At 38.8% G+C, this 11,198-nt stretch overlaps 3 protein-coding genes across 3 annotated transcripts; all 3 read right to left on the reverse strand.

The window, feature by feature from the left end:
• Positions 1–1,744: 1,744 nt before the first annotated feature.
• cldnk (claudin k) lies at positions 1,745–2,726 on the reverse strand. Its single transcript, XM_032587937.1, has one exon. The coding sequence runs from the start codon at positions 2,691–2,693 to the stop codon at positions 2,046–2,048; it is 648 nt and encodes a 215-aa protein (XP_032443828.1). The 5' UTR covers positions 2,694–2,726; the 3' UTR covers positions 1,745–2,045.
• Positions 2,727–2,803: 77 nt separating this feature from the next.
• On the reverse strand, positions 2,804–7,957 carry btr02 (bloodthirsty-related gene family, member 2). Its single transcript, XM_032587934.1, has 9 exons — positions 7,793–7,957; positions 7,442–7,527; positions 6,863–7,135; positions 5,549–5,626; positions 5,215–5,454; positions 4,998–5,124; positions 4,883–4,909; positions 3,619–4,768; positions 2,804–2,872 (listed from the first exon to the last, which is right to left on the reverse strand). Exons 2-8 carry the CDS (start codon positions 7,472–7,474, stop codon positions 4,224–4,226), a joined length of 1,323 nt encoding a protein of 440 aa, XP_032443825.1. The 5' UTR covers positions 7,475–7,527; positions 7,793–7,957; the 3' UTR covers positions 2,804–2,872; positions 3,619–4,223.
• A 228-nt stretch (positions 7,958–8,185) lies between these two features.
• On the reverse strand, positions 8,186–10,495 carry LOC116735817 (GTPase IMAP family member 7). The gene has a single exon (XM_032587936.1). It carries the CDS (start codon positions 9,679–9,681, stop codon positions 8,836–8,838), a length of 846 nt encoding a protein of 281 aa, XP_032443827.1. The 5' UTR covers positions 9,682–10,495; the 3' UTR covers positions 8,186–8,835.
• Positions 10,496–11,198: the final 703 nt, after the last annotated feature.

Below are 11,198 nucleotides of genomic sequence, written 5' to 3' on the forward strand. Positions count from 1 at the left end.
ATATTCATACTTCTTGGATTTTCATTTATATAGTAGATTTAAAGCAACAGCTTCAATACGGATAAAATGAGAAACTTTAGTAAGAACTATTACACAATTAGAATGGACACATCTCATTATGATTAAAAGCTAAGTAATAAAATTGAGTTGTCAAATGGTTTTCAAAAATGTCTAATGTTGGGGAGGAATTGAGGTGAAGATACAGTCTGTTCCACAATTTAAGAACAAAGGCCCTTACTACTCTGTGCTTTAATTTGGACCTCAGGATAGCTAATAGAAGACCTCACAGATCTAGAGGAGGAGTCTTCAAATCCAGGTCTCCAGGTCAGGTGTCTTGGTCCCTGGTTCAACACACCTGATGCAAATAACTGAACCTCCTCACTAAGCAATCGAGTTCTCAAGAGTCCTTCTAATGATCTCATTATTTGACTCAGGTGTGTTGAAGCACAGACACATCTAAAAGTTGCAGGACACCGGCCTTTGAGGCCTTGATAAAACAGTAGTTGAGGCAAGATTAGATGAGAAGTAAAGGTTTAATCTGGCTTTAATCTGGAATCACTTAATCCACTAGTTTGTGTTGATCTATCACATAACATCCAAATAAAATACACCAAATTTTGGGGCTGCAAATCTAGAAAAGGGAGCTCTAGAGGTATAAATACAGATTCAAGACATGGTGGTGAAACAGATCTACAGCTACTCAGATTGGGATCAGTAAAGAGTCGTCATGTCCTAAAGACTGTACCTTACTGAAGTGACATTGTTTAAACTTTATTGCTGAATAATTGCTGTATATCTTCTCATTGTAAATTGTCATCAAACCTTAAAGTGATTTTAAAACTGGACCAAGTGTTTAATATATAAGCTATGCACTTGTTCCACTCCGCCGCTTTACAGTTGGACTTTCAAATAACGCAGACTTACAGTATTCACAGCCTTACTCCACAATCACTGGTGCAGGCGTACTTAGGTCATGTATGAGTCACCACCTGGCACTCAGAACACTGGCCACTGTTGTTACGTTGTTGGGATAATGGTTCTATAATGTGGCATTGTGTTGCTCGGCTTACGAAGAGAAAGGAGACAATCTGATGGGGGTGATGACATCACAGCAGAAGATAAAAATAAAAAGTCTGAGAAATCCTGAAAAAGAAAAAAAAGCTATTTATTTGCTTTGTATGCACTGCGTGTGATGACTCGGGAGAAAGATCCAGTACAAAGAAATGCTCCCTGGTACTCATTTAATCACATATTACTGAAAAATAAGTACACCTACATAACTAAATAATTCTCAATGTAGCTTAGTGATATTTATCATTGATTAATAAGTTAGTGGAAATATCTATTATATTTTAAATAGGGCTACTTTATTTAAACTGTTCTATTAAAAAGCATTAGCAGAGTTTGGTTGATTTAAGTATGATCCCTCACCGTAATCTGTTGATGTTGTTTTGGGGGTTTTTACACTGTAAATCATGTAAATTATTTCTTTATGTTCCTGGCACAGTGCAGCTGGGACAGGAAAGAGGAGATGGTAGATAGGACAACACAAGAACACACACACACTCTTCTCAACAATATGGCTCCTCAAGTATATGTACAACACTCCCTATTGTTCTATTGTTTCTTCTTCATTCAGCAGAAGAGATGTTTATGTATTCCAGTCAAACATGGTTTTCCTTTGAAAAAATTCCAGTTAATGCAGTTCTGATGTAATGCATCTTTGGTAAACACATACAGTTCAAAGGTTTTCAAAAGAGATTTTATATCTGTAAAAATGTGCACACACAATTTTCCTCATTAGAGGATACAACTTTTATTGTATTGGACAGACAGACAGAAAAAAATGTTATTCAAAAAAAATTGGGTATGAAATCATAAAAAAATTACATTTTCTCTAAAAAGATTCATGTAGCTTTTTTTTAAAGAAAAAAGTAAACTGGAGAAACATTATATGTATAATTATGAAAAGGAACGAACTCAAAAGGAGCAAAAATGAGTCATAATGTCATAATTTGGGGTGGATTTGAAGCTCTTGAGGCGTTTCAGACGTAACCTTTGACCTGTGTTGCGGGAGCTCTGCGGGGACTGCTTTCTCCGCTGCTGAAGGTGGGAGAACCCGGGATTCCAGGGGGACTGGACCCCCCATAGAGCAGAGAACCACCAATCAGAAGCAAAGCTGACGCCACCCAGCCGATGTAGAGGGCAGGGCCGAGTTCTCGCTTGTGTGGAGCCGCCACATGTGGGTCGTAGAAATCCCTGATGATGGAATGGGCCGTCCAGCAGACAGGAACGAGGTAAAGGAACCCTGCGATGGCAAACATGGCACCAGAAATGCGAGCGATGCGGGCCTTGAGGCTGTTGACGCCTATGCATTTGGTGCACTTGACTCCAAGGACCCCCAGAGCCAGAGCGACACCACAGAGCAGGATGGAGAATACAGTGAGGCCACGGGCAGCCTGCATGTCGCTGGGCAGAGCCAGTAAGCTATCATACACCTTGCACTGGATCTGACCTGTGCTCTGCACTATGCAATTCATCCACAGGCCTTCCCAGATGATTTGAGCCGTCACTATGTTGTTGCCTATGAAAGCAGTGACCCTCCAAAGGGGGATGGCACAGACCACTGCACCACCTACCCAGCCTACAATGGACAAGATCAGGCCCATCAACTGCATGCCCGTGGTTGCCATAATGGAAGGTGTTGCTTGAATCAAATGGATTTGTCTTGGTTTTATGTAAGCTTGAGGTCCAGAGTCAAATCAATGTCCCACAAGAAAGAAAACAGTTTGTGTTGCTGTGAAATGTTTGGGTCTTATTCCTTCCTCTGTGTCAATGTTGATGAGATCAGCTTGGGTTCCACAAGAAATTCCTGAAATTCAGGAAACAAAAGTTAAACCAGTAGAAGTTTTAGAACATACAGAGGGATATTATTACAATTCAAATGACATTTTTACAACATTATAGGGTAATTATGTTATGGAAGTTTAGTGAATATATTTATCATAAATATTTGGACACAGAGAGGCCCATGTTGAGTGGATTCCAGGGAGCGCTGCAAAGAATAGCCCTCTTTGACACACAGATGTGGGTGTTAAGCTACGCCTGGCTGGGTGAGTGGATAATCTCAGAAAAACATGAAGGGACTCAAGTGAACACAAGCAGCTTTCATGAGACACTCGTGGAGTGGGCTAACAGAACCGGTTTCATCCGTTTATTACCGCTCTCTCATTTGACACCATCATATAATAAAAGCAAACATCAAAGGGACTTACTGCAGACACTTATTTTTAAAAAAAAGGGTTTTATACATTCTTAAAAAAAAAAAAAAGCATATTAGATTTGCCTAAACTGTTTATAACATAAGTTCCTTGGGAGGCTTAAAACTTCCTGGAAGGCCCAGATTACTGTTTTTTTTTTGTTTGGTTTTTTACCTCTGTGAACCTACAAGATTCACTGATATCAGTGTGTTACATAAAACGGGCCTTTTAAGTTATAAAAGTTGTAAACGTGGGTTATCTTTATCTGTTATCCGTTCCTTTTTTATCAGAACTATTACATAAAACACACTGCCTTTATGCATGCATTTATTTGCTGGACATAAGTCAAGGTTTTTACCTCCTCACTTCTCCTCCTTGAGATGATCCACAGGTGTGTTTGTTTATTGCTCCTTCCAGCAGACGATGCCTGGAGTTGCCCTGAGAGTTCAGCAATGTCAGCAGAAAGGCATCAGGGCTGTGAGGCTCTCTGTCAGAGGTCGGGTGAACTGCAGCAGAGAGGTACGATCAGCTTCCAACACCCTGGACAGGACCGGACTGGGCTGGAGATGGGGCTGCCCTCAAGAGATGCCAGCTTGAGTCTGTGTGGCGGTGGGCAGAAGCACGAGCTTGTGTGTGTGTGCACGAATGTGTCATTGTGTGTCTCCCAGTGCCTGGTGTATGAACACAATGCCCTGCTGTTTGGCTGTGCCCCCTCTGTCCCAACTCTGCAGCCCTACACATCCATCCCTTTATCTCCTCTTATTCGAGGGCATCTTCTTTACTTTAACATTTTACCTTTCTTTGTTATTTGTTTCATGGGATTTACTGTAGTTCTCAAGTGTAACGAATCAGTTATTTTCACAGAATAATATGCGGTTTATTGAAGATTGTACAATATACATCTCATTTAATAAATTAGACAGAATCAGATAAATACTAAGAGGGAACGTCAAACACAGATGCTCAAATGCTGCAGAAGCTTGAAGTGATGATCAGTGGGGCTGCGTTCTTGCCACCATGCAGACGTCCAGGACTGAAAATTGGGTGAAGCCGGTCTTTAAACCTATCCGTGAAGGTGTAAATGTGCATTCCTGATTCGGCGCAGTAGAAGGACACACGGCCTTCGGCGTAATCCAGGAGCACTGCCACAGTTCTAGGCCGCTGCTCAAGAGCCACAAAAGTGACCGGAGAGGTGTTGGCAACATACTGGCCTACACTCTTCAGGCTCAAAGTCCAGAAGCCATTGGCTGGGCAAACAGTGAACTTGCCTTTCCTGTTTATGGACTGCCTGGCAACGCCCAGGTTCCACTCAATCTTGTCACCAACCTCCACCTCCCAGTAGCACCTCCCACTACTGAAGCCTTCCTTGCCCAGTACATTGGCCACACGGTCAAAGCGTGTGGGATGATCTGGAACCTCCTGAAGCTTGTCGGTGTGCCTCACTCGTTTCCGATCATCTGAGACGGAAAGGAAAGGGTGGGCCGTCTTTCCGCTTAGGTTCACCTCCACTGAGAAGGAAGACAGCGGAAAAGCAAAGAATAATTGAAACGTCATGGCCAGACCATCTGAGATACAAAGATAAAATACTTTCCACTTGTGTTACATCATCAACAAGACCTTACCTGTATACTTCTCAAGTCTTCTTAGTTCTGAAGACAGAAAAAAAAAATGTTATTGCCACCTAGTTTACTGCATAGCAGTAACATAATATACAAATCCACAGTCAAAATTACTCACCAGCTTTGGAAAGCCTGTTGACTTCTAATTTAATTTTTTCCAAGATGTCTGACATTGCTCTTCTTGTGACTCCAATACAAGGATCTGTTTCAATGCTGACCTTGGACCAGTCCCTCATGTTAGTGGGCTACAAAGAAAAAAAAGAACAATGCTCAGCAGGGGATGACAATAGCACCTCAACATCATTATATTTTCTGTTTCACATGGTAATTCTTACTAAGGGGACTTGCTTCATGTCGTCATTTTGATCAAAAGCCTGAGGATCGGGTTGATTCATGTGGTTCCTCAGTTGCCCAATCTCTTCCTTGATGTCTTTTATCAGTGTTTGCACTCTTTGCTCTTGCTCCTTTTGTTTCTCTTCAATCGCAGAGACAACAGCTTTATGAGTCTCCTCCATAGCACACACCAGGGCCGAGAAGACCTTTTGACTCTCGCGCACCTCACGCAGGTAAGAACTCTGATTAAAAAAAACAAAAACACGGAGGACTCATTAAATTATTGAACAACTGAGGTATTGAATTTGTGTTTTTTATGCCAAAGTTTCAACTTACCTTTTGGACATCCAGAGAACATTTTAGCCTCTCTATTTTCTGCAGCCTGTCCTTGATCATTTGCTTAACATCTATAGCCTGTGGACATAGAACAATAACCTCAGCAATACAGTGTATTTTTAAAATCCTTCTTATTATCAAGCAAAGTTAACCTGAGAAAATACAAAATTTAGTTTTCAAATCATGGTTGTATTTATTAAGGGGCATTCAAACCAACCTTGTTCTATGTAAAAACACATAATTGCCCACTTTGTAAAATCATGAATTAACTGATTAACCACATTTTCCATAAGTTACAACAACATCTGATCACTACCAGACCTGTAAAATCAATGAATTACAGAAATGGAACCCATCTAACAACATAAATTAGGCTAAATCATCTCAAAACACTCTGGTACCCTAAACTAAACTAAAATTCAAAAACATGAAAAATAAAGTCTCTGACATTTACCAGTCTGGAAAGTGTTAAAAGTCATTTATAAACCTTTTCAACTCCTGAGTCCATAAGTGGGAATCAAAATTACTCCAAAAGCTCATCAAATACTCATCCAAGAGGTCCAAAGACAGAACATGAAATAATTTTCCAGTATTTTTGACCGCCTACAATCCTGCAACCTTCACCTGCCTCAGCTGATGTAAGTGTTCATACATGGAAAAACATTCTGTACTAACAAGGCAAAAGTAAAATTTCTGTAAAGGTGGTTATTCTGTTAGTTCTGGCAGGGAACTAACACAGCATTTCAGAAAAAGAAGCATCGTATTATTACCAATGTAGTGTTGGTAGTATGATGACCTGGGGCTGCTTTGCTGATTCTGGACTTGGAGGACTTTCCAAAATTGCTAGAACCATAAATAAGCTCTTTATAATCCTAACAGAAAAGGTCAGCCCATCAATTCATAGTCGTAAGCTTCAGCGGACTTCATTGTTCAGGAGAACAATTGTCCTTACAACATCAACAGGTCAACCCTGGAATGTTGCTAAATTAAAGCAATTCTGCAAAGAAGCTTGGGCCAAAATTCATCCACACCATGAAAAACACTGACTGCTGCTTATTGAATATGCTTATTGAAATAGATGTGCCAAGAATGGAAGAATCAAATATTAAATTTAAGGAGTAATTACTTTTTTAATATATACCCAGGTAGGTGTTGGTATAGCTTTTTTTCTGTGCTGAATAAAGTTATCAGAAAATAAGTGTCACAAACAAAGCAGAAACACAAGAGAATTGTGTTGAGGCAAGTACTTTTTCACATGTCTGTACACTTGACGTTTTGGACTAATCAATGTGTAATATAAGCAAAAAAAAGTACCTTCTCTTCTTCCGGTGGTTTCTGAGGTCGTGCTGTTCTATAATTTTCGGAAATATCTGCCAAAATATGGTTGACACTGAGGTCAGGCGTTTTGGTAAACAATCTTCTACAGTCAGGGCAGTATTTGGATTGGCGTTGAGTCCAGAACTGGCTGAGACAAGTCAAGCAGAAGCTGTGTCCACAGGGAATGGTCACTGGGTTGGTGAAGATGTCTCTGCAGAGGAGGCACAAAAAGTGCTTCTCGGGGAGGAGGCAGATGGAAGAATCTGTCATCTGCAAAGAATGATTACATGTTTGACAAGAAATAAGGTACAGTATCTTAACAAATATAATATATTTTCACAACTGTAAATTGGTTACACTATGAACCCATAGTTCTTGTTTCTGAAGGTATTTAATTATCCTAAAGTTTTTTTTTTCTTTTGGTACAATGCTAAATCAGAAGTAATTAGTCAGAAATGGGAACATACTTTGCAGTATTTCAAGATGAGTAAGCAAGATATCCCCGTAAGCTCAGAGGCACTGAGAGCCTAAATGAAGAATATAATTTTAGGTTTTACATGTTGAGCTGAAACATACCCCTTTGACTGTCTTCTCTTCCTTGGTGCTCATTGTCACTCCCAATGGTATTCGCGTTTTCTGCGATCTTGGTTCAGATAGATTAGCTGAGAACCGAAGCAGAAAAGTATGTAGTCAAACAGGTAACTACCAAAGATATTAGTCTCCCTGTAAAACTGAAACTTCTACAATTCGGTTTTGATTTCCTTTGAGTAGTCTCTCCCTGTTTTATTACGCTGTGATAACAAAGTAAACCCTTGTTATATAAGAGGCTCATAAAAAGCTCAAAGAACTTACATAAAGGATCATAAAGTCAATTTTTTAGATAAAAGAAAGCAATCTTAAAAATGCTTGACATAAATGCAGTCTTACCTTCCACTCTTTTCCACAAAGCAAACTTTTCCACAGAGAAACTATTAAATTGAGGTAAGAACAGAAGAATACTGAACCTTTTTGTTCTGAACAGGTGTGCTCAGCTGTGAGTGTTATCAAGGAGAATGGGCAGGTCTTTGTAGGGAATGGCAAACATGAGCAAGCTTTAACTCCACCTCTTATGGTACTGAGTCGTTCCTTAACTCATTGCACAACAAGGGAGTGAAGGTGGTTCAACATACTGAGTGTTCACGTGTCAACAACAAACAATATACTGTTCAATCAGAGTTGAGTGAATAATTTTTATTCACCACAATATTTTAAATTTAGACACCACCAACAGATCCTTGAAGTATCTAAATAAAACAAATACATCTTTTTGCATGAAAAGCCTTAAAACAAATATAACATTTATTGCAATCGGATAAACTTAATTCGAGAAAAATGAAAAAATTCAACACTTTATTTGAATACATGTCTTTGTTCTTATTACAGACATATTAAAATTGAAAAATAATTGTTCAGCAAAATCACCATTTTCATTCCTCTTTACATAGTCTTAGTAGATTGTTCAGATTTCTAGGACATATCCCTGTGTTCAGATACAGTAGGTCCAGATATCTCTATGTTTGGATCATTATGGTTTGTTTAATTTATGCTGGAGGACACTGAAATAAAATGTATTTTAAAGAATTCATAATGCCATGCACACAAGGTTATAAGTCATTTTGGAAGACAGACAAGCCCACAGCATCACATATCCTCCATGGTGGGCATGAAGTGGGATATTATATGGGCCCATAGTTGCCTGTCAAACCTGTGAAAACTAAGTGAAAAGCAATCAATGTTCTAAGAAATACCTTTCAAAGACTTTCAAAATAGGTAAAAAAAAAAAATGCTTAAACACACTGAGGCATCAAAAGAAAGCCTCAATCAAAACAAAATATGATGAATGAGAAATGACTCCATGTGTTTCAACTTCGGCACAAATAAGCAAAAGCCAAACATTTCTTTCTACACAGAAAAATTAAGTAATCATCCTGTCATGTACGAGGAACTGCAAAGAAACGGTTAATGAAGATAGAATTAAAATTGAGTCTAGCTGGTGGGGCAACTCTGTTCTCCATATGCTTGATTGCCACATGAGCAGTTCCGCCTGCAGATCCACCAACCACCCCACCTATAACACCATAAAGAACTATTCCTCCCACGCCCTCAATAGATCCAAAAAGTGCACCAATCACGGCCCCCACAACTAAACCAGTCCCCAGCCCTCTGGCCAGGGATGTTCTGAGCCAACCGTTATCAAGCTCTGCCTTAGCCTGAATCTCTGCACGTACATTGGCGATGTAGGCATCCTTCTGAAAACACAACTCCTCTGACGTATACTGCTGCTCCATCTCATTCCATGTTCGCTTTATCTCCTCTGCCTTCTGTTTCCGGAGCCTTTTCTCCTCCTTCCTCACGCTGTCCTCTGCCGTTTGGAAAGTTCTGCTGGAGAAGTGTCCCCCTCCCAACGAAGCCACCATCAACTCAATCTTTCGCAGAAACTCCTTGTCCTGGCTTCGATCTCTCCAGTTCTTCTTGAAAACATGAAAGCGCCCGCCATACTTCTCAATCAGTTCTCTCAGATACCATTCAGTCTTCTTCACCCTGTTTTCCAGAGAAGCTCCATCCAAATTTCCTTCATAGGCAAAGAGAACCATGCAGTGTTTCAGGCAGTTTGCTCCAAAGCGTCTTTTTAGCAGCCAAGGAGTTTTCATGTCATTTGGGGAGATTTTCTCAATGTCAAATGCAACAAGAAAGGCATGGGGACCAGGTATAACTAAACACTTAGACCTCCTGAGCTCCATTTTCCTCTTTGCATGAGTTATATCCTTGTCATACATATTTGGTCCGTTGACCACTGCTACTGGTCGACCAGACAGCTCTCCCTTGTTCTTCACACTTGCAGAAATACTGATAACATCCTTTGAAAAAGCCTCCTTTCCAAGTATAGCATTGGTTAGTTGGAACTGAGAGGGTCCGCTGCTACCGACCACCAAAAGCCTCAGTTCCTTCGGAGATCCTGTCAAGATTGGAGTCTGAGATTTAATTTAGCTTCAAATAATGCTCTGAATTGAAGTTTTAGCTGTAAATTTAAACAGTTCAAAAGGAATAAATAGAAACATGTTGCTTAGTTCAATCTCTTTCCTAATACTAAAACTAAACATCTAGTTTCATCTGCATTTCTACAGTATTAAATGTAAAGTCTTACCTTTCTTTCTTTTATCCATTTGACTCTGATTCGTTCTCTAAAGGTGGTTTACATAAAACATGATCACTATGTATCTTGTGCGCAGTAAAAATGTATCTGTGTCCTTTGCTCTTGTCTGTTTTAGCCTGCCTCTGTTGGGTATCAGATTTGATATTGGCTGGAAAATATCCTCAGGGTCAGAAACCAACAGTGAGCTCATCCACATTTATTGACGTGTCAAATAAAAATCTTTGTTTAATTATTTAATACATTTTCCTGTTTTGTATCATGTGGTGGAAATCATATGGTATGGCAAAGAGTTTAGGAATATTTCAATTGTTGGTGATGAAGTCTGTTTGTTTTATTATTATTATTTATTTATTTATTTATTTTTAAAAAAGCTTATTTTCTGTTTAATTATTGATCTTTTCTCTGTAATGATAAAATGGTTTGATTTTAACCTGGGACCAGCTGATGCTTGAAAATTCCAGTAAAGTGAACTCAACAACTTAGTAAATGTAGCAATATTTTTATATAAATAATAAAAAAAATTATTTAGCAGAAATAATTTTTCTGCTAACTGTACGTATTTCAGTTTGTATCATTTAGTTAGTTGTTTTAAAATGCAGCCAACATTTGTTCTAAGTTAAAATAAATTTCTAAAATCTAAAAATTTTTTGATTTTTGGAAGACAAACAAGCCCACAGCATCACATAGATTTTTTGTTAGAGGTTAGATATCTAACAAAATTATACCATTTTTGTGGCATCTATATCTGTCATGTTTGAATACTTGGTAAACAAGTACCTTCTTATTTGAAGGCATAAGGATTACTTAATACATGATGTTGGAAAATCCAACCTTAGATTACAAAACAAAATAAAAATAAATAAATAAAATGTGCAATTTGCATTGTAATGGTAACTCTCATCTAAGATCAAATAATTGGGTTTAATACTAAAACTAGTATTTTTTAACAAAAGAAATGAATAGAGTTACATAATCAAACAGTCAGGATAAAACATGAGTCACAGCAGGAGAAAGCGTGAATTCGGTTCGATAAATCGCCCCCTACATTAAAGGATGGTTATTTGAATACATAAATACGTTTTGTTCTGGTAAAATAGCGCCTCCATGTGATAAAACTGCAGAACATACCAAAAGGAATTT

This window comes from Xiphophorus hellerii, chromosome 16 (genome assembly GCF_003331165.1).
Source record: "Xiphophorus hellerii strain 12219 chromosome 16, Xiphophorus_hellerii-4.1, whole genome shotgun sequence".
Taxonomy (NCBI): Eukaryota; Metazoa; Chordata; class Actinopteri; order Cyprinodontiformes; family Poeciliidae; genus Xiphophorus; species Xiphophorus hellerii.

Excerpts from the sequence above, each read along its gene's own strand:
- cldnk (XM_032587937.1), bottom strand. The coding sequence starts at position 2,693 with ATGGCAACCACGGGCATGCAGTTGATGGGCCTGATCTTGTCCATTGTA.
- btr02 (XM_032587934.1), bottom strand. The coding sequence starts at position 7,474 with ATGAGCACCAAGGAAGAGAAGACAGTCAAAGGG. Across the intron at positions 5,627-6,862 it reads AACCACCGGAAGAAGAGAAG|GCTATAGATGTTAAGCAAAT; the intron begins GTACTTTTTTTT and ends CTATGTCCACAG. Across the intron at positions 5,455-5,548 it reads GTTCTCTGGATGTCCAAAAG|AGTTCTTACCTGCGTGAGGT; the intron begins GTAAGTTGAAAC and ends TTTTTTAATCAG.
- LOC116735817 (XM_032587936.1), bottom strand. The coding sequence starts at position 9,681 with ATGTATGACAAGGATATAACTCATGCAAAGAGGAAAATGGAGCTCAGG.